This window comes from Stegostoma tigrinum, chromosome X (genome assembly GCF_030684315.1).
Source record: "Stegostoma tigrinum isolate sSteTig4 chromosome X, sSteTig4.hap1, whole genome shotgun sequence".
Lineage (NCBI taxonomy): Eukaryota > Metazoa > Chordata > Chondrichthyes > Orectolobiformes > Stegostomatidae > Stegostoma > Stegostoma tigrinum.
Window position 1 is genome coordinate 12,329,807 of NC_081404.1, and position 22,826 is coordinate 12,352,632.

General features: G+C 41.7%; 1 protein-coding gene across 3 annotated transcripts in view; it reads right to left on the reverse strand.

Moving 5' to 3' along the window:
- Positions 1–639: 639 nt before the first annotated feature.
- LOC125448260 (5'-AMP-activated protein kinase subunit gamma-1) overlaps positions 640–22,826 on the reverse strand; it is a 54,550-nt gene continuing 32,363 nt past the window's right edge. For all 3 annotated transcript variants that reach the window (XM_048523415.2, XM_048523416.2, XM_048523417.2), the window contains 10 exons: positions 21,447–21,528; positions 19,245–19,303; positions 18,361–18,406; positions 16,395–16,449; positions 13,929–14,055; positions 8,801–8,966; positions 8,166–8,203; positions 7,933–8,079; positions 5,554–5,647; positions 640–4,681 (listed from right to left, as the gene is read on the reverse strand). In XM_048523415.2, coding sequence (XP_048379372.1) covers positions 4,656–4,681; positions 5,554–5,647; positions 7,933–8,079; positions 8,166–8,203; positions 8,801–8,966; positions 13,929–14,055; positions 16,395–16,449; positions 18,361–18,406; positions 19,245–19,303; positions 21,447–21,528 — 840 coding nt within the window. In that variant the 3' untranslated portion in view covers positions 640–4,655. The remainder of the gene's footprint in view (positions 4,682–5,553; positions 5,648–7,932; positions 8,080–8,165; positions 8,204–8,800; positions 8,967–13,928; positions 14,056–16,394; positions 16,450–18,360; positions 18,407–19,244; positions 19,304–21,446; positions 21,529–22,826) is intronic.

The window sequence follows — 22,826 nt, forward strand, 5'->3', positions numbered from 1 at the left end:
GTCAAGCTTACAGAAGATACAACGGAGGGTCAGCCCAGAGTGCATTGGAATTTCAACAAGACAGCTGGTATGAAATCTATATCAATAGTGCTTCACTTAGAACACAAAAATATTCCTGCTGTACCAAGACCTGTGCCTATTAGCAGTTTTGTGTCAAATCAATGCTTGCTGTAGCATGAAAAGCAAGATACTACAGATTCTGGAAATGTGAAACAAAAAACAAAGCAGAGAAACTCAAGATCTGGCAGCATTGGGGAGGGGAAGAGGAGGAGGAGGAGGAGAGGGGGCAGAGAGAGGGAGACTGACAGAGAGCTCATGTTGAGTCTGGTACAACATATCTTCAGAATGGAACAGTCATATTGGATTGCTGGTTCTGTGGTGTTTCTCCAGCAATGTGACAGTCAGAAGTGGAAGTGTTAAACTGGAGTGCAGAAACAAAAACAAATGATACTCTAGTGTTTTAGCACAATGTTGAGTGCACAGTTCAACCCAGTGCAGCACTTGAGAGAATACTATACATTCATAATGCCATATGCACATAGCATTCAAGAATCAGTCACACATATGCTATTCAGAAGTAAGCTGCAGAAATAAAAGACACTTCAATTTCCTCTGAGTTTCAGATAGCAATCTGAAGAATGATTTTGTTTTAATTAACTTTAATGGGCACCTCGATCATAACAGGGACATCAAGCAAAATGAACTGCATTATTAGCCAAAGGGGATACAGATAAGTCAAAATCAAGAAAATAAGTGACACATTTTAAAGAATTTTATTTTAGCTTTAACTACGTTACAACTAATACTTCGAGTGAGATTTCAAACCTTCACAAGGAAATGCAAAAGGAGTGTAAAGACTATTCTACGAGAGAAATGTTTGGACTATGATCGGAATAAATATCATTTCAACTTTATGAAGAAATAACCACTGCACTTTAAGTTCACATTGATTCCATTACAATTGTCTTTTTTAAAACGCAACTCAATTGTTTTACATTAATGAACAAACTGCATTCAGCATCATATAAAACCATTTACCAAAACACAAAATGGTTTAAAAACAGAATTCCAGACAGTCTACAGAGCAATGTTTAAGTGGCACACGATTGGCAAGTTTGTTTCAGGAAACAGATGTTACAAGGATGTCAGGGAGTTTTCTTGGTATATTAAGAAAATGATTTTCCTTCCCTCCCACCAACCCTCAAAACATGTCAATGGACTTTTCTGCTAAACTTTGGTGCTCTCTTGCTGTCCCTTTGGACCCCACACTGAATGGAGCTTGAAAACATTTACATTATTCACCAATAGCGTCACCATTGATTTAGACCCAATGATTGGCAAGTTTGTTCATCTTGCCCAGTCAGCTGGAGGCCAATGCAAGAACCAGTGGCAATGGGAAGCAGCAGCAACACAAGGCCCGAAAAACAGAGAGGAAATGAGGGGAAACAAATTACAAGAAGCAAACAGAAATTCTTTCAACCTAGAAATATTGATTTTTTTTTCCCCATTTCATTTCTGATCTGCAACTACCTTCAAGAGTTCAAACATTTTGGTGTCCAAGGAATAAAATGCTGAACAGCAACAGATCAACATGGAAATTTGGCAAATCTACAATGTCTGATGTGGGTCTCTTTCTAGGTTATTTTATAACTGATATTTCAAAAGTGCTTAATTAGTCATAAAGCATTTTGGGACACACTGCAATTATAAAAGGCTATCCTTCTTTAGTGACAGCATCACAAAGACGTGACAGTTAAATACAATGTGAAATGCTGCCAATTTAAGGCGTGTACCAATAATTACATGTCATCAGTCATTTGTAAACCCAACACTGATTATTTTCAGTGTTGCTTGTGGAACTGCTGCTGGTGATTGTCCAGTCCAGCGGACAATGTGCTGGTTTCAGCAATCATGGCCAACTTCCTTTGGAGAAGCCTTGCTGTGTAGACTTTTCAGAATTAAGCAGTCAAACCTGCAGTCTGGATTATCTGCCTGGGGTATACATAAAAAAGAGACTATATTCTTTCCCAAGATACATTTCTATCATGCCACAAATGGGCCATATTATAAATTTTAAAATTTATGAATCAAACAAACAGTCAAGCTGTGTTAAAACCCAGCAGGGATCTTACACTCTTCAGAGAGGGAGACAGACAAATTCAGGGCTCTCATACTGATTCATCTTTTCTTTAAAATTTGTGCACAGGATGTGGCTGTTGCTGGCGATGCCAGCGTTTACTGCCTGTCCCTGATTGTTCTGGAGAAAGTGGTGCTGAGCTGCCTTCTTGAACTGTTGCAGTGCTTGGGGTGTGGAGGCATCCAGATTGCTGTTAGGCAGGAAGGGGAAAGGCTTTGTCTGTTAAAAGCCCACCACTACCTTACACTGAAAGAGTGGTCACTTGGGCAAAGTTCTGAAGGGCTGCCAACACCACTCTAGAAAGTGGCAACATTTTCAGAGGTCAGGAGTAGAAAGCAGGGGATAACTGGGAAGAAATAGTACTCACGTATTGACAAAAATTGGACGGACCTGGGGCTTTTTTGTTACACCAAAGGCCAGTTTTAGGAAAGCGGTTCTTCTTCCCTTCTGATATTTTCAACAATCGCCTCAACAAAATATAGATGCAACATTCACATTGTATGTTTACAGTAATTTATTGCTGTTTAAGGACAATATAACTGTGTCAGGAGAATGACTGCAATCAACATTACTCAACCCACATTCGCACCTGCAGCAGAGAAAATATCCATAATTTTTTTCCTATTAATTACAATCAGCTTACAATTGCGAAGTTAACTTTGTACAATTTACCTCATGGCAAGATTGAGTCCCAGTCCAGCGGAGTGTTTGGAGGAGTGAAACCATATTGCTTTGTTTTTTTTTGAAGGGGTGCGCAGTGGGCTTTGGTGGTGAGAGAGAAAACTGCACACCATACATCAAGCTATGTACAGCTGTAAGAACTAGGTTCCCTTGCACCTTTGGCACAGATGAATCCTACATTTAGCTGATTCATAACTGCAGCTGTAATCATCAGAATCCACTGGCTCATCAGTCCAACCAATTTGGGTTTCTGCCTTCATCTTGTATCAGAATTCTCGACTATCTGCTTAGGCATCGGCAACTTACCAAAATACATCACAAAGAAACTAAAATACCCAACTTTGTTGGAACATCTGTGTTGCCATATCAGAATGTCCAAAATTCCAGCCACAACCACCAATTTGCAAACTACCACCTAATCAAAAGAAAAATAAAATCAGCACAGAATACTACTATACACACTGCACACAAGTGGATTAAAGCTACATCTCATAAATGGTGTAGTGTGAGGCTTGTACACGTTTGCACTCTGGGTCCAAATAGAATCCAAGTAATAAAAGCAAACATTTTCCAAACTGATGTTCCAACCATCAACAACACTTTCAACCTGGTGCACCAGCATTCCAGGAGTCTATCATCAAAAACCAAGCTTCATTCAGAATTGGTTTTGTTTGTAGAAATGAAAAGCAAAACATATTTCTGACACTCAAATCCACAAGCAACAAAATGACTTTAAAAAAGGATCAGTGACAAAGAGGAGACTCCAGCTCTGAATTATAGCATCTACAATCATCATTTTCCTAGGAATAAAGAAATACAATTTATTTAAGCATCATGACAACCAATTTCAAATTTGCTTTTGTATTAAAACTTTTGGAGGTGTTAGGCTGGACACTCTTTGTAGTGGTTTGTAGTTTTGAAAAGCCAAGCTCAATTTTGTCTATTAGGCCCATTTCAGAACAGGTCCAAATGAAATTAAAAACGACCTTAAATAGCATGTGACTTTAAGTAGTGAAATCATTGCAGAAATTTTCATGGGATTCTGCTGTTGGAAGGAATACTCTACATTGAAATGCAGTTTCTTAACTGGGTTCAAAGGGGGAGGCTCCAGGAAGGAGAAGCACAGATTCTCAAACTGTTTTAGTCAAAAGTGCAAAAATAATTTAACTGTGCAAACCAAACTGTTAAAGATAACCACTTAAAATCTTTTGGTGTGCATGATGCTACATATTGCAAAGTATGAAAGGATACATCAAAAACAGCTTTTTTTTGGAAGCGGGTATCTGACAAATCAGGTACTAGACTGCCCAACACCTCAGTCAAAAAGACAATTACACAGTATTCATGCAACCTGTTTTTCAGTAACTGTGTTTGCATCGCTCAGAGTCTTAAACAAGCATTGAATAACAGGAGTAGTTATATAAATTGGACAATATCTAGCAATAGAACAGATAATCAAACTTAAATCAAAGTACAAGAAAAAACTGATGCTCAGATAATGAAATAATCAGTCATGTTAATAGACTTCTCAGCTATCCACCTGAGGTAGGATGGGATAAGAAAAACAAAAGATTCCGTTCCTTTGACCTGACCTGCAGTATCATTTCAGTGGGCACAGAAGTCAATGGCTTTAAGTAGAAAGGTGCAGAAACATTTCAAAGTTCAGTCAAAATGGAAACAGTGAGCAGTAGCCAGGATCCTTCTCTATTTTATGGAAGTGTTGCAACAGTGAAAAAACATTGTGCCACCATGGGTGCATATCCTTAGACAAAAGATTTCCAGGCTGGTGAGGACTCAATGCGGGGACGATCTTACAGGTGCACTTGATAGACATCATTCACTGTCTGAGCTCGGAAGAATTATCTGAAGAGAAAATTAGGGAAACACTTCATGTTTTGTCATTGTGTACTGCCCAACATGTTAAATGCTAAGTATATTAAGAGCCATGGAGTCTTAATTAAAACTTTACCAAAGCGAAGCAGTGAAAAAAAGTACCAATGTCAGGTACACTGGTTCACATTCCAGGAAAGAAAATGAGGAAGTGTTTCAACAGCCAACTAACCACAGCACCGGAATTGATCTTAATAGAGGATGACGAGACAGAACTTTTGTTTTGTACAAATCCGTTAATATAACTTAATATAGCAGTAACTATTTAGACATCAATATTATACCATGGCAAAGACAACAATATCAATATAATCCTCGAAAAAATTAAATGAAACAAATCACATGAATGCGTTCCACCTCAAGATTTCTTTATGAACCGTCTTTCTTCGAATACCATGAATTGTCACTGCCACCACAGTTATTATATAACACACACACATACAAGATCAGGGCTTAACAAATATCTCCATTACATTAAAAACAATATGAACCAAAATGAATGTGCCTTTTCACAGGTCTTACAAAAGTGAAACCACCGATTTATGTTGTGCCACTCAATGAGAAAGACATCTTAAACATGAGGCAAACAACGTTTCTTCTGAAAGAAGAAAATTATCCTCGGCAATCAATATCTGGGCAAGCACTGTCTGTCCATGCTCCTCAGTGAGAGGAATGAGTGGAGCACACTGAGTGGTTTCAGTATGGGGGAGTCTGTCTTCAACAGGGTGGAAGACACACTCAATACGATTCCAGAGGTTGATAATACACCTATGTTCAGAGATCAAGAGCCACAAATGCATTCTTGCTTTCATTTAACAATCGGATAATATAGAGAGAATATATACCTCCTCCTGTTAGCACCAATGCCTGTAGAATATCAGAGAGCGAGACAATCCCCTTTACCACATCATGATCATCAACTACCACCAACCGATGAACCTACAAACAGGAAAAGACCTGATAAGTAACAAGTAGCTATTGTAAAGAATCTCTGAAATAGATAAGAAAACTAGTCAATTTCATGACAAATTAATGCTTTTAGCAATAGTTTACCAGCTCTTTCCACTGGACTAAATATAAAAGTAGATTTCCCAAATCTTAACAGTTCAGTTCAATCTCTATTCTGCCACTACCACACCACCCCCCCCAACACCACTGAATTGCCTCAAGGTAGCGACACATTGCAGTGCTTTGGAGGCAGGAGCCATATGTGTGCCTCCACAATGCAGAGGCTACTGGGCAGATATTAGATTTTCAAGGAGAAAACCAACAGGTCGAAACTGGGAGGAACAAACATGGCTAAGCTTGGGAGCTACCAAGTTGCTTTGTTTTTATTTTCAGTTCATCAGTGCTGGAAAGGATGTGCTTCCTGACTAGCTGTAACCTCCCATGGATACATCTGTGTAAGGCAGTATCACAAATCTTCGAAGAGAAAGAAATTACTGTCATGTTGGGGCCTTGAAATTGGAGATTTTACCACTTGCTGCTCAATGAGGTGAAAGATACCTATGCATGAGCTTTAACTTCAATTATTAATAAGGCATTCTTTTTGCTATGCTGCTGGAATGGCTGCTCTGTTGAAGACTCCAACAAAATCAAAAGCGTTCTCTATCAGTTCATCAAAGCCTCAAAGATTTAACCTGAAATTTCACAAAGGAAAATGAAATAAATAGAAACCAAAAAATAAATCTCCCTTCTACCACAACAGAATCTGGAAAAGAGACTGCAATATTTATGCCTAATACTAACAGTGGAGAGAGTACTTGATTTTTAATCAGTGCTTCAAACAATAACGGACTTTCCACCTCTGGTGCTGTCTTACGTAGGGATTCCGTTATCAACAGGATCCTTATGGACTGTCTGTTCCTGTACTCAGGGACATTTTAGGTGGGTGGTGGGGGGGGGGGTTGAAATGAGATTGAAACACCATCTAAACAGTTTCAGTCTTTCACTTACCCAAATTAAAAATTGGGGAAAAAAAAACAGAGGTTTGATTTCCTATAAATCCACTAAAACTGCTAAGTACATAAGGAAATGTAATCATAGAAGCTAATTATTTTTGTGCACTGGGTACTTCCTTACAGAAAAGGAAGAAACAAAAACTGCAAAAACAACTTGCATTTACCTATCCCCTTTAACATGAGAAAATATCTCAATGCACTTCACAGAAATGTCAAAATTCCATATGAAGCCAAAAGATACTAGGGCCAAAGAGTAAAAGCCTGGTCAAGTGTGTTACATTTTAAAGAGTGTGTTAAAGGCAGATAACAAGACAAAAATGCACAGTAAAACCAAACAACTGCAAAATGAAAAGTGATTTATCAGATCGGTTTTGATGAAAAGCCAATGCCTGGAATATCTGTCCTATCGCTTGACAGATATTATAGTGAGGGACCATTTTCAGTTTACTTTAAATAAAGTACAGCCATTGTGTGTTATTTCTTCCAATCACGCTGACACCCTTCATTTGCAACACACACAAAACGGCAATTAACTCATGACAAAAGACAAAGCTTTCCTATTTCAGTTTTTGGACAGAAGGTCAAAGCACAAGCCTCACAGCAGCACCTCCATTTGGAACCATGCTTGTGACGCTCCTGCTTGTAGATTCCAGCAGGAAAGGGTTAATGCAACAGCAGCAGCAAAAGCAGCGGGTCGTCTTCAACGAGCTTCAATTTGCGCCAAATTTTACAGTTTTCTTGTAGCAGTTTAATAATGAATTAGCTCGTTAAAACAAAAACGCTCGAGTGTAAGAGCTCTTGCAGAAAGAAAACGTGCAGGCAGCAGAGCTGCTGAGGATGTGGTGTGCACGATTTAAAATTCTCTGCAGCACTTAGGAGGTTACTGCAAAGGCTCAGTGCTTGCCCCAGTGATTCAAACCTGGAAGGTCCCAAGTTCAATTGCCAGTTTGCATTGTGGGAGTTGCGAGTGACCAATTTTGCTGTCAGTGCTTCCAGATGGAATGGGGGAGTGAGAAACAAGCCAGGGTTTCCACTACTACCCACTATCCAAATGACCGTTTCTACAATCACGCAGGAAGAGTGATGAGCTGCAAGTGTCAAGTGGTCACAGGGCTATATTCCAAAACAATTAGCATTTTCTGGGGAGGCGGCAAGTGGGTGAACGAAAAGACAATTTAGAACAGGGCCGATATACCATTAACCCATCATTTTAAGTAGTAACTGATTTATTAGTTGTCTTTTTAAAAGTTCCTTTTCCTGTACCTCTGCCTCCACAAGACGGTTGATAATCGTCTCGAGGGTTTCATGCTTGTAACACTTCAGTACCCCTTCGAAGTACTGAGAGCGGTGCAGCAGCGCTTTTGTTACAGTAATATCCAGGTTGTTGTAGGTCTTTTCTGCAGCAAGGTTCTAAAGCAGAAACATTAATCAGGGAATGGTCTCACAGCAACAAGGAAGGCTATTTGAATATATAAATGCTGCTGCAAGATACTTACAATGACGTCAAATTTAGAATAGATATCCCTGACTCGCTCTATAGATATAGGGAAAGACAAGAGCATGGTCAACATAACACATTGGAAATAGAATATTTAGGTGCAATTAAATTGAACAGAGGAAAGAATTTATCTGGCCTCTTTACTCACTAGCACAATAGTAAGCAAGTGAAGCTCTCTGAACTAGAACTTGTCTTCACTATTCAAGTGGTGTAATGTAGATTTTCCATAAGGAAAGTTACTGTTCTTATGATTTATCCATTTAGGCTAGATTTGTTTATCCCAGCAGAGAAATATAAACTTGACTAAATTGCAGTCAAATGCACTGGGGCCATCCAGTCTGTTTTCACCTTTTGACTGATAATCCATATTGATGCAGGTTTTACTGTCCTGACCAGCCAAACTCAACAAGTGATGTTTAACTGTAAATAAAGTATTTACAAAAGAAACAAGTTAAAAAGGGCATTGAAACCAAATTTCACTACATCAGTAAAACCTACTTGTTTATTCTTGAGAAATTGTGGTGTTGATTGACAGTTACCGCTAACCTTTGATGTGATCTGCTCTACTCGTGTGAGCTAGTGGCACAACCAAGTGTGCTGAGATGGCCAACGAAAATAAGAATTTAATTTTACCAGATTCATCCACAACAGGCAACGCAGATACTCTTTTTTCCACAAAGATTCCCAAAGCCACATAAATGGGAGTGTTTTTGTTCACCACTGCAATGTTCTTGTATGTTCCAATGTTCAACTCTTCCAACGTTTTAGACATAAAATCTGGTTTGGGCATCTCTGAGATCTATGATAATAGGTTAAGAAACACAGCAAACACTTATATAACATCCAAGAATCAAAACAAATGGATTTAGGCCAACTGACAAGAATAAAGTTGCAAATGATTTTGAATTAGATTTTTAAATGTACTTTTTTGAAAGTAACACAATAAAACTGATGCATCTTTCTATTCCTCAATCTGGAATAAGTCTCTATCTATCTCCCCTCTGCCCACCAAATAGCAAAGAACCTTTTAAACCTGCCACTGCAGCTCAGTACCAGGCTTTTTAATCACAAGGTTCTGGGTTCAAGTCCCATTTCAAGGCTTGAACACCAAAATCCGGTCTAGTGTAGTATCTGCTGACATCGCCATAAAGCGCTCAGCTCAGTGTGCATACCCCTGCCACTACTGCTGTGACATCATTCTGTCTAGTTCTAGCGAGTTTTGAGAAGATTTGTAGCTCAGGTTGAGTTCCTGGATGTGAGTTTGCTCGCTGAGCTGGAAGGTTACTTTTCAGACTTTTCATCACCATTCTAGGTAACATCATCAGTGAGCCTCCGACAAAGCGCTGGTGTTACATCCCGCTTTCTATTTATCTGTTTGGGTTTCCTTGGGTTGGTGATGTCATTTCCTGCGTTGGTGATGTCATTTCCTGTTCTTTTTCTCAGGGGATGGTAGATGGGCTCCAAATCAATGTGTTTGTTGATGGAGTTCCGGTTCGAATGCCATGCTTCTAGGAATTCTCGTGCGTGTCTCTGTTTGGCTTGTCCTAGGATGGATGTGTTGTCCCAATCAAAGTGGTGTCCTTCCACATCTGTATGTAAGGATACAAGTGATAGTGGGTCATGTCGTTTTGTGGCTAGTTGATGTTCATGTATCCTGGTGGCTAGCTTTCTGCCAGTTTGTTCAATGTGAGAACTGTGACAAACACTACATTGGACAAACTGGCAGAAAGCTAGCCACCAGGATACATGAACATCAACTAGCCACAAAACGACATGACCCACTATCACTCGTATCCTTACATACACGAGGTAGTACACCACTTTGATTGGGACAACACATCCATCCTAGGACAAGCCAAACAGAGACATGCACGAGAATTCCTAGAAGCATGGCATTCGAACCGGAACTCCATCAACAAACACATTGATTTGGAGCCCATCTACCATCCCCTGAGAAAAAGAACAGGAAATGACATCACCAACCCAAGGAAACCCAAACACACAAATGGAAAGCGGGACATAACACCAGCGCTTCGTCGGAGGCTCACTGATGATGTTACCTAGAATGGTGATGAAACGTCTGAAAACTAACCTTCCAGCTCAGCGAGCAAACTCACATCTGTCTAGTTGGTTGATAGCTGCTGTGTTGATTTGGTTGCCACCATGTTAATTTTACTGGCAGGGTGATTCACAAAGCATGTTGCTGGTTTGTCAGGTCATAGCCTTACATTTATTTAGTCATGACTTTTATTGTCTCATTGTACTCCTCACTTCACTTGAAACATATCATTGTCATCAAGCTAGAAGAGAGACAATTATTAGTCACGAAAGACTCTGATAAATTTCAACTTTATCCTGTTAACATCGCATTTCAGCAATACGTTAACTAGCTTTAAGCAGTAATCACGGTCGATGAAGACTAGGTAAATATTCTCATTTACTTCTAGATATTTATCAAAAATTGTTGCTAGATTAAATATTCCCTCTGTTGTCCCAACTCCAGGTCTATGTCCAGAGGGTGCTTTACCAATTTCTGGTTCAAATGTGTTATCATTTCTTTCAATTATGATTTTCAAGATCATTTTAATAAGATGATTTATTAAGTTTATAGTTCCAAAATGACTGCACACCATTACTTTAGGTTTCTTTGGTATTTTCACAAATAATGAATATCTGAAGTCATGTGGAATATACCTTTTGGTGCTTAATTGATCACAGATTTTTGTTATCACTTCTCATTCTGTTTCTCCAAAGATTCTTACATTTCTGTTGCATTTTTCCATCTGTGCCTGGATCTTTTCCTGCATTCAGTTTCAAAGCAAACTTTACCTCAAGCATAAGATTTAGCTCATAGTTTGCTCCTATTGCTATAGGTCTCCCTTGGTTTGGATCACTGCACAATCCATTTGTATATTCTGTCCACCTTTCTACTGCTGTGTTCCTTTCAAACAATATTTTATCGCCTTTGTTCTCCCGTGGACCTACATCTGTTATTCTCAGCATCTGTCAAAGATTTCAATTCTGGGGGGTTAAATTCTCATTTTAGGATTTCTTTATAGCATTAATGCTTTGTCACATATCTCATTACACCACTTCAATTTAGCCTGCCAACATGCATTCTTGTTTCAACATTGAAAAGAAACTCAGGGGTGTTTCTTTTCTTTGTTCTTCCTATCATCGTTTCTTATGTCTTTTACTTTTCTGTTGTTCTTGGAATTCTGTTTGTTCAATCCACAATCCCGAGATGCTCACATTTCGTTTTAACTTGAAGAGCAAACGCCTCCAACATCGACATGTTGAAGGGTGACAAAGTCAAAATGATTGTACATCATTTTCTTTTTGGTGTTTTAAGTTTTGCCACAAGGAGACAAAGTGATCTCAATTAATATCTACATCAGATACACAACAGCGTCATTTTTACTGTTTCTAAAATGCTGTTTCACAGACAGAATCTATTTGATTTCTAACATTCAGAGAAATGCCCGGTGTAAAATTTGGAGACAAGAACGTGAACTTGCAATATGCAAATCACACAGTACTACTTGCAGAGCGAGGAGAGGCCCTACAAAACATCATGTCAAGTAAAATTTAGAAGCGTAGAATTTCTATTGTGTGTGTCTTTTTGGTGCTCGTATTTAACGGTAGTTAGAAGAAATACATTACAAGAAAGCAAATGAGAGATTGACATGAATGCTATCAGACCGGAACAAGTAGGTATTATTTATCCTAACTGGACAAACTTAACAGAACTGGTACACACAATACAGAAGTTAGGAGGGGCAGGAGAGACATGATGTGATAACAACAGGAAAACTCAAGCTTGAAACGGTGGCGGGGGGGGGGGGGGGGGGGGGGAGAGAGAGAGAGAGAGAGAGAGAGAGAGAGAGAGACAGAGAGAGAGAGAGACAGAGAGAGAGAGAGACAGAGAGAGAGAGACAGAGAGAGAGAGAGAGAGAGAGAGAGAGAGAGAGAGAGAGAGAGAGAGAGAGAAAAAAAGACTTAAGATGTTCCATTCTATCCACTTCGCCATCGACCACAGAAACCTGGCAACAAGGTAAAAATCTATGGAAGAAAGTAGAAACCTATGAAATGTGCATGTTAAGTCTTATGCTCAAAGTTTTATGTACAGATTAAAAGCGAAAAGAGGCACTTGCAATCACGAGAGGAAAATTACTCTTAAAAAGTGATGCTGAGTAAAGAAAACAATTGGTATTTCAGCTGTTAATCTGAGCTGATAAGCTAGAGATCTCTTCCTAAGGGGAAAGTGAATGGGAACACAAAGACAGGTTAACCTCAGCAGAATTGGATGACAGATGTCACAGTGCAATTGTAGATGAGCTACAGTTGATACATAAGGATGGTGCAAGACTGGCAAGTGCGAAATACCATGCCAGCACGTCACCTGGCTGGAATGGACACGAGTAGCAGATCGATTTGAACAACGGAAGAAAATAGATGAGTTGATGCCCCTTCCCATCAATCAAGCCCAACTCCTGGCTGATACGTCCATAGAAAAGTCAGTGATCTCGACCATCTTTGTTGAAGATAAAATGGAGGATGGCAGTGATCTAAAAGGGGCGGCACCGTGGCTCAGTGGTTAGCATTGCCGCCTCTCAGCGCTGGGGACCCAGGTTCGACTCCAGCCTTGGGTGACTGTCTGTGTGACGCTTGCACATTCTCCCCATGACTGTGCGCTCCGGTTTCCTCCCACAGTCCAAAGATGTTTAGGTTAGATGGATTGGCCATGCTAAATTGCCTGCAGTGTCCAGGGATGTGTAGGTTAGATGAGTTAGCTGTGGGAAATGCAGGGTTACAGGGATAGGGTAGGGAGTTGGGTCTGGATGGAATGCTATTTGGAGGGTTAGTGTGGACTTGATGGCTGAATGACCTGCTTCCATGCTGTTGGGATTCTACGATTCATACTGCAATGTCCAGGTTTCAAATTAATTTACATGTGGGATAGCTGTACAGAAGGTCCATAGTACAACACTTCAAGGAGCTCTAAATCTAATAAGTATATTCCAGAACAATGCACAAATGCTAACCAATTTTGCCACCTCACAAGATAGGCAGTAGAAAGCATGGAGCTGAAGATCAGGGGAACATCTTAGTGTTTAGATGATGTACTGTGATCCTAAAGATATATATTTACCAATGAGTTCAAACAGATTTCTAACAGCAACTAAGGCACTAGTCAAATGAGAAGAATGCAATTATTTGACCCCAACCACCAGAGAAAATATTCAATCTCTGATGTGAACCTGCACAGTTGCAAAAATCACATATTGCTTTACTTCCCCAGCAGCAAGGCTAACTGAACTTAGCAGATTGTTTTATCCAAAACAAAAGAGAAATAACATAACAAACACGCTTCTGGAGACAACGTGGGAGCTCAGCTTACACTGCAGTATAAGAGAGTTCTCTTGGTAGCCCATTGCTTCAGCTTAGAAAAAATTTTGCTCAGCGATGTACCCTTGCCTCTAATGCAACGCAACGAAGTGACACAATTTCAATGGTGTTACTTAATTCCTTAGATGCTAAGATCAGATCTCTGATGCAGCAGCACTCATTAATCAGCCATATCAGAATGAGTTCAGTGAAAAATGATTTAAATTTCAATGCTACTTCTGCTCTAAGTTTAAAATCTGCTAACAAATAAGACGAGACCCAAAGCTTTTGATGTGTGGTTTCTGACATTTTAAAAGTGTGCTCTTGTGTGGGTGACCAAATTTACCTTGCTTTTCTGGTCTGAGATACTTACAAAGAGTTTGAGAAACTTCAGGATGCGCTTGTGTGTTAGAATGTAGAGTGTGTTCCCGGTCAATGGATCGACGACTGGAAGACGGTGAATTTTGTTCTTAATTAGTGATGAAACTGCATCGTACAAGCTGCAATAATGAAAAAGACAGAAGCATGTTTTGGCATCGCACGATGCAAGGATTCATTTAAGTTCAGAACAGCCATTACAACTTTTAAAACATGGACAAATAAAAATTAGAATAGGGATTTCTCATCAAGAATAAATAACACGAATCAACTAGAATTAGGACAGGAGTTTCAGGACTAAGACACAGTGATAGTTAAGGGTCAGCAATACAGTTCCAAGTCTAAGTGGAGACAGAATTAGAGGGAACTTGCAGATGGCTGTGCTCCCATACATCTGTTGTACTTGGCCTTGGGAGGTGGCAGTGGTTGCAGATTTGGAAGGTGCTGTCTAAAGAGCCTCAGCAATTTGCTGCAATGCATCATTGGATGGTATACACTGCTGCTGCTGTGTGTTGATGACGGAGGGACTGAACATTTAAGATGGTGAATGGTGTGCCACATGTCTATGCTATTGGACATTGACTTCAGTAAGAAATAAAAGAATACAACCTAAAGCCAAACTATTTTACACTGATCCAGCTGAATTAAATTTTGATGCATAAACTCAAATACAATCTTAAGGGTTTTCACGTTTTAAGTTACCTGACACACTGCTTTGAATTATTTTTCTCTTCCACATTACCCTAAAAAGCAATCTAGAAACCAAGATCCCTCCCATCCTGCATCTTTGGTCTCTCTCCCCACTGCCTCCTTCCCCACTCCATTCCATTCCTGGCCTTCCTGCTTGCCCTGATCCCTCTCACTCCCATACCCCCATCCCATACCCCCGTCCCGCATCCCATTCCACCCCACTCCCGTACCCCCGTCCCGCATCCCATTCCACCCCACTCCCGTACCCCCGTCCCGCATCCCATTCCACCCCACTCCCGTACCCCCGTCCCGCATCCCATTCCACCCCACTCCCGTACCCCCGTCCCGCATCCCATTCCACCCCACTCCCGTACCCCCGTCCCGCATCCCATTCCACCCCACTCCCGTACCCCCGTCCCGCATCCCATTCCACCCCACTCCCGTACCCCCGTCCCGCATCCCATTCCACCCCACTCCCGTACCCCCGTCCCGCATCCCATTCCACCCCACTCCCGTACCCCCGTCCCGCATCCCATTCCACCCCACTCCCGTACCCCCGTCCCGCATCCCATTCCACCCCACTCCCGTACCCCCGTCCCGCATCCCATTCCACCCCACTCCCGTACCCCCGTCCCGCATCCCATTCCACCCCACTCCCATACCCCCGTCCCGCATCCCATTCCACCCCACTCCCGTCCCGCATCCCATTCCACCCCACTCCCATACCCCCGTCCCGCATCCCATTCCACCCCACTCCCATACCCCCGTCCCGCATCCCATTCCACCCCACTCCCATACCCCCGTCCCGCATCCCATTCCACCCCACTCCCATACCCCCTCCCACCCCACTCCCATACCCCCCTCCCGCATCCCATTCCACCCCACTCCCATACCCCCTCCGCATCCCATTCCACCCCACTGCAGCCTCCCTCCACTCACCCCCATTCCATCCACCTATCCAATCCCACCCTGCCCCCCCCACCACCCCAACACTCCCACCCACCCAACCCATTCTCCCCCCCACCCCCCACATTCCTACCCCATCCCGCCACGACCCCGCCCGACCTCCCTAACCCATCGCTGGCCTCCCTCCCAACCCCATCCCATCCCATTCCCAGCCTCCCTCCCGATCCAGTCTCCACTCCCTCCTGTCTCAGGTCTGCCTCCCCAATCCCTTCCATTACACATCCTCAGCCAGACTGCTTCACCAGCCAGCTCTGTCCCTCTTCCAGCATGGCCCATTGCCTCCCCGTATCCCTGCCCTCCCGCTTCTGCCCCCTCGCCACACCGTTCTCCTCCCTCCTGCGGCCTGGCCTCCCTCCCTGCCCCATCTCTCTCATGTCCAAAGGCCCTGGTCTCTTTCTTCGCTGCCTCCATACTCTCCCACATCCTTTTCTGCCTGTGTCTATGTCTAGCTCCCTGATGTCCTTCTCTCCCTCTGCTAGGCCCACCCATCATCTGCCTGCCTCTGTCTTCAGCTCTCAGCGTTCTTTGGGATCTGAAAATTTCATTCAAAACTTCAATCCCCAAGCTCCAAAGTATTTATCTTATCCAACAAAATGATCTGCTGGTCATTGAACAAAGATGCCAGCTGAATTCTTATAAGAGGTCATAAAGCACCTCTTATACAAGAGTCCATTCACAATTCAGAACTTTTTTGACCAAATAACTACAGGTTCTACAGAAATATGACCAAATAATCAGGTGGAATTCTCGCTGACAAGTCAGATTAAAAGCACACTGCTGCACAAGATTAGGACATTGTAGTTACCTGGCATTTGGGGAGATGCTCACCAATGGTTTAAATGAATCTTGCAAGTAAACCTCTGAGACAAAGAGAAAAAGTAAAAACCAATAAGTGGCAATACGATGTCAGAAGAAACCATAATAAATAAAAGGATTTTTTATACTCGGACAGCTAGACCATTTAGCGCATTACAGGACAATAGCAAGACCACACTTGGAACACTGTGTAAAGTTTTGGCCTCCTTAAAGAAACAGTGCAGGGAAGGTTCATTTGGCTGATGTCTGGAATGAAGGGTTAATCTTATGGAGAAAACTTTGAGCAGACTGGGCCTACACTCAGTGGAGTTTAGAAGAATGAGAGGTGATCTTATTGAAACACAAGGCCTTGAAAGGGCTTCACAGGGTGGATGCTGAGAGGATGCTTCTTCAGGGGCCATAGTTTAAAAGCAAGGGGAGAAATTTCTTCTCTCAGAGGATTCTTAGTCTGGAATTCTTCTCCAGAAAGCAGTAGAAACTGGAGCATTGAATATACCCAAGGCTGAATGAGAGAGATTTCTGATGGGCAAGTGAGTTAAGAGCTATGGGGAGAGGAGGCAGACAGGAAAGTAGAGTTGAGACCACAATCAGATTAGCCACGATCTTACTGAATGGCAGAGCAGACTCAAGGGCTGAATGGCCTCTTCATGCTGTAAACTTCTATGTTCTTACTGCCACAGCAATAAAATCCTTGCATATTACCAGACAAAGTAACCAGAATTCATGCACAACCTACAAGACACTCTTCCATTCTTGCTCCTGGAGTTCGAAATAAATCAAAAGCAAAACACTGCAAATGCTGAAAATCAGAATGATAAATGGAAAATGCTAAAAACACACACAAGACAGGCAGCTTCTGGAGCAAGGAACAGAGTTGATGCTTCAGATTCTGCTACTCGAAATGTCATTGGTCTGACAGTTGGTCAATGGTCTGAAATGTCAAACTCTTTCTCTAAAATAAACCAACTGTTCAGGTTTAATTTACATTTCTAAAATCAAACAGCAAAAATGTTAAATCTCAAATGACTTTGCAGCCCTAATCAGTGGTGCTATCTTAGACCTCACCAGTTTGTAAAGTGCCTTTAACAACTGAGCACTGACCCCTCCCAGCTCCTTCTATATTTGCAGGGTAATCTTGTTTAGAACAGAGTTTAATACAATCATGGAGAAGCAAGCAATCCAAACAAATATATTCTTTAAAAGGAACATTTATCATACTATATTCAAGGAAAGAGTGATTCTGCTAGTCGTGCAGAGGAATGGGGGCGACGAGCATTCCAAGCACGTTTACAATGCCTTTTTCTTTGCGAAATGGAAACATGATTGAGCAAAAACAGACTGGAAATGGCTATTTGAAAGTCAGTCACTGGCAGAGCAGTGATGAAGCATTCAAAGAGGGAGATAGCGACAGCAAGAAAGAAAACCTGATACAAACAATGGCCTGAATAGTCTGCTTTAGTTTTATTACTTTTTAAGGATTCCGATTTGTAGATGATGGTTGGTAATGCAAGGTACACTTCAAGAACAGCATTGGCATTTGATTTTTTTCCGGGGGGGGGGGGGGGGGGGGGAGAGAGAAACCAATTCTGATTAACTTTTTACACACTGGAGTTTTCCACAGATGTTTGCGCACATTAAAAACAGTTTAACCTGTTTTAATTTTTCAGCATTTTAATTCTTATAAAATACACCCTTCAGTGGGCCTAGGCTATAACAGGATCATAGCAAATTATGAAAATTTGGAACTATCCAAGTAAAAAGGCAACTGAGTAGAAGGAAAGCCTCAACAACAGAATTCCACAACTTCATACCATCTTTTCCCTTTACTGCAAAGCGCGGATTGTAGGATTCAACTTTCTCTTCTGCCTTACAACATCCATACTGTAACTCATCACCACAGCCTTCAACTTTAAAATTCTGCGTGTCAACACTCACTCTCTGTTATCTTACTTTACCTCGCCACGTTTCTATTTTGTGCTCCTCCAATTCATAAATCTGAACCTGAGTGGGGAAGGGGGGAGAAAAAAAAATCTGAAATTAGCCATAATCCCCAGAAGCTAAAATCAGTAAGCTGCTGCTGTCCCACCAGCCCACTTCGGTGAACTCTTCCCCACTTATCTTAATGTAAATTAAACAATGGGAATCTTCACACAAAGCACTTCTACAATCAAAACAGCAGACTCATCGGAACCAGAAAGAAACACGCATTTCTGTCGCACCTTTTGTGACGTGCACTGCAAGGTCTCACAAACAGCAACGTGATGCTGACTGGATAAGGTGTTTTGCTGATGCCAGTAGTTAAATATTGACCAAGGCACTGGGAAGAACTGCCCTTCCCAACTTCTTCAAAATAGTGTCACAGGATCTTTTACATCCCCCAGATAGGGTTGCTTAAATGCAGGTCAATCTCCTCTGCCTTCAGTATTGAGGGGAATACCATGGGACCAAAAAAATGGTGTCTGTAAGATACCTTACCTGAGCAAAGCCAAAAAGGAGAGCAGCTACAATTAGTTTTGGCCTCACCCCAGGGGTAAGGGGAGGCATACCTTAACCACATGGTCCCAGCTATGAGTGGGTGGGTACTGCTTATAGAAGTGCATCCCAGCACAAGAACCTTCAAGGCAGGTGAAGTGAAAACCTGGGGATAAACTGGACAATATTTGCAGTGGTGCAGCTGAAAACAGCTCTCTGACACAGAGATAAGGCAGGCTGTGACTCGAGTTTAGCATCAGCTTACTACAATTGTTCACTTTGATCACCAAAAGTCGTTCTTAATACCACAGTATTTAAGATTAACTGCAGCCCAGCTTACACACATGCACACAAAGAGCAAACGTACCAGCGGTGACTTGTAGTATCTGTGTAAAATATTAATGAAATCTGTGATTGTGAGCATGCCTGCAACAGAACAGAAGACCAGTCAAAATGAAAAGATTATTTCCTTCCAATATATATTAATTATTTAAATTAACTTTAATTTGCAAGCACTACATTAAAAAGGGATACTCCCTTGCTAAACAATACATGCAATCTCTTCCCCAACACTATGGATGAACATGAATGAACAACCATTGGCTTGTTTCAATGACATTTTACAACTGATTCACAGATAGATAAAATTGCAATCAAGGTAACTAACTGTTCAGAGCCTAATGACACATCACTGTGCAGCATGGTGAACCCACTTGTACCAATTAATTCCTGCAAGCAAGCCATCTCATACAGCTCAAGAGTCCTGCTGCTTTAATTCTGCATATTTAGACTTTTCCTGTGTGCAAACCAAACACAAAAGTGCTGCACATAGTGGGAAAGTGCAAATTCCTACATGCCAACACAGTCACCTGGAAAGTGTGGTGTTGCAAAACCGTGCCAAAACTAACAAGTTTCTAATGTTTGAATAACATTACTCTGTAGCAGCACTAGTGACATTCTAATGACCAAAAAGAAGCCAATACCTAGACCCCTCTTTGATCATCACAAGTGTGCTGGCACGAGCAACACTTTGCTACACACATGCACAGCAGAAAACTTGGATTTGCAACAAAGAGAAGGGCACTGAAACCAAGACTGCCTACCTTGTATTGCTGCGAAAATGGAACAGATCTTGCTCTTATTGGGACAGTGTGAAAGGTGGTATTGAAAATCTATCTTCACATCCACTCGCCCGTGGGAAAAGGAAGGTCGATCACTTGGCACACAACCGCATTGAACAGGACAGTGGCCAAAAAACATGGAATTTTTATGTAATTTAAACTTCCTGCACACAAGCAAATTCTTTGATTCAAACTATCAGTTTCGCAGCTGGAAATCAAGAGCTTAGTTAACTCAGTACAAACAACTGCAGCTCAAACCAAAGGCATTCCTGACCTACTTGCTGAATCATTTTGGAAGCAAAACATCTAAAGCTTAGCAGGCCACATCCCCTGTTTATTAATCTGACATTCGGTGAGTCACATCCTGGCAAAACACAAGCCAGAAATGGTGCAGCAATTCAAACACAATCCTCAGTGCACATTGTGCCAACAGCAGGCCAGTAACAAAATCTGGCAAGGCACAACTGGGTAGGAAAATCATGGTAATGATAACATTTGAATCCAGGAATGCAATGAAAGAACCATTGATTTTTCATTCTATTACGAGCTACCACTCATCAACCTCTAGAACAAATTGCCTGTTTAACCAGAAGCTCCTAGTTCTGCACAATTTAATTGACTTATCTCAACAACTTGCTAATCACAAGTTCACAGCATAGCCTTTCAAAAATAACTAGTTTTGCTGGGAGTTCCTACACCACATGCCAGTATTTAATCTTCACATTTAGCCTTGAACTTTCATCAGTAGAGGTGGTTTAAATCATGTACATAGAAACTGGCTATTCAGCTCAACCAGTCCAGACTATCTATGTTACCACTTTTTAAGGGGAGCAATGTTTTTCTTTAACAGGAATAAATCAGTTAAGTTCTGCAATTACCGTATACCTTTTGCCTCAGAATCCATACAAAAGAAAATGGATACATTTTCGATTGTTGGTTTGATTGTGTACATGCTGGAGACTACAGAGTGGTGCTCAGCATTATTGGGTGACAAGAGAATTTGTTATCCAATGCTGCCCTTTGGAGGTAGTTTTGGGTATGTATGGTGGTTGCCAACTCATGGACAGGCTTTTGGAAAGTGGGCTATAGATGACGACGCTATAGATGACGACGCTCCAGGTTAAGTCTGTACATCATTCACTTGTGATAGCTATCTCTCAGACGTTTTACTTCCATCCTTGTCTTTCCGGAACCAAAGAACAGCATACCTTGCAGCTGGCAGTTATAGCCATGCCAGCTTGCCCAGACACTGGATCATTTGCCAGCAGGCAGTCAAGGTCTATAGTGATTGTGAGGTTTGTCAATTTTGAAGTAGTAACTCAATTATTACAAAATTCACTATTTGTAAGAGCTGGTTGCTATAATTGGAGAAGTTTAATTATTTCCACATTAAAAGCTTCCGTACAATTAACTGGGGAAAAACACGCTGCAGGGTCAATACGGCTTACCAACAAAGCTTTGTGTTTTGCTATCCCAGAGTGGTGCAGCACGAACTCCATTTGAAACCAGAGCAAAGAAAGCCTTCTTCACCTGCATGAGAAGAGAAGGGAAGCAAAGCAAAGACTGAAATTTAGATCTGAAAATTATAATTCTGGGGTGTCAGACTGGCATCAAGAACTCAATCCTTTCAAAAAGAACCAGTGTTTAAACCTAAGATAACAAAGTGTGAAGCTGGATGAACACAGCAGGCCAAGCAGCATCTCAGGAGCACAAAAGCTGACATTTCGGGCCTAGACCCTTCATTAGAGTGTGAAGGGTCTAGGCCCGAAACGTCAGCTTTTGTGCTCCTGAGATGCTGCTTGGCCTGCTGTGTTCATCCAGCTTCACACTTTGTTATCCTGGATTCTCCACCATCTGCAGTTCCCATTATCTCTGATCAGTGTTTAAATCTAGCCTAGATAATTTCACTCTATAGATCTGTGGGAAAATGTTGTTCAATTGTAAATGCCTTTGCCTTACTGTCCCAAGACAAGCAACTGAATGACCTGCTTAGCTATTTAAAAGATACCGTAGGGAGTCCAAGTAATTGCATGGAGTGGTTAGCACTGCTGCTGCACAGCGCCAGGGACCCGGATTCAATTCCAGCCTCGGGCGACTGTCTGTGTGGAGTGTGCACATTCTCCTAGTGTCTGCGTGGGCTTCCTCCAGGTGCTCCGCTCTCCTCCCACAGTCCAAACACGTGCAAATTAGGAGGATCAGCCATGCTAAATTTCCCGTAGTGCCCAGGGATGTGTAAGTTAGGAGGATTAGCTGTGGAGAATACAGGGGGGTGGGGGTGAAGAAGGTGGGATGCTCTTCAGAGTTGGTATGGACTTGTTGGGCCGAATAGCCTGCTTCCACACTGTAGGGATTATATGAACTGTTTGGGTAGAACTGGTGCACTGAATAGAGGTGCAATTCCTATGGAGTCATTTTGTGCTCAGTTTCCTTTAACAATTGCTTTCAATCAAGCCAACCTTATGCATGCTTACTTGAGGCAGTTGAAATGCCACATTAATGCAGTGCAAAAGGACGCTCCAACATTGGATGCTGAGGTTAGAACATGCTGTTGGTGTCAAGGAAGCTTTCATCTGAACCAAAGCCGAAACCTAATTAGAAAGCTTAACGTGAGCATTAAGTTCAGTAAGTTGGCAAATTTCCATGTCCAGCTTAAAACCTCCTCATTCATGGGGCAAATTCTAAATTTCACTGTTTGACTTAGTGCGCCATACAAAGGCGTACATCCAATTTAGAAGTGAGAGTTGTCTATCAACAACTTTTTTGGGGGGCTAATACTTGAAGCATCCCCATATTTTTCCCACATTAATCATTATGAATAGGAAGTTTTG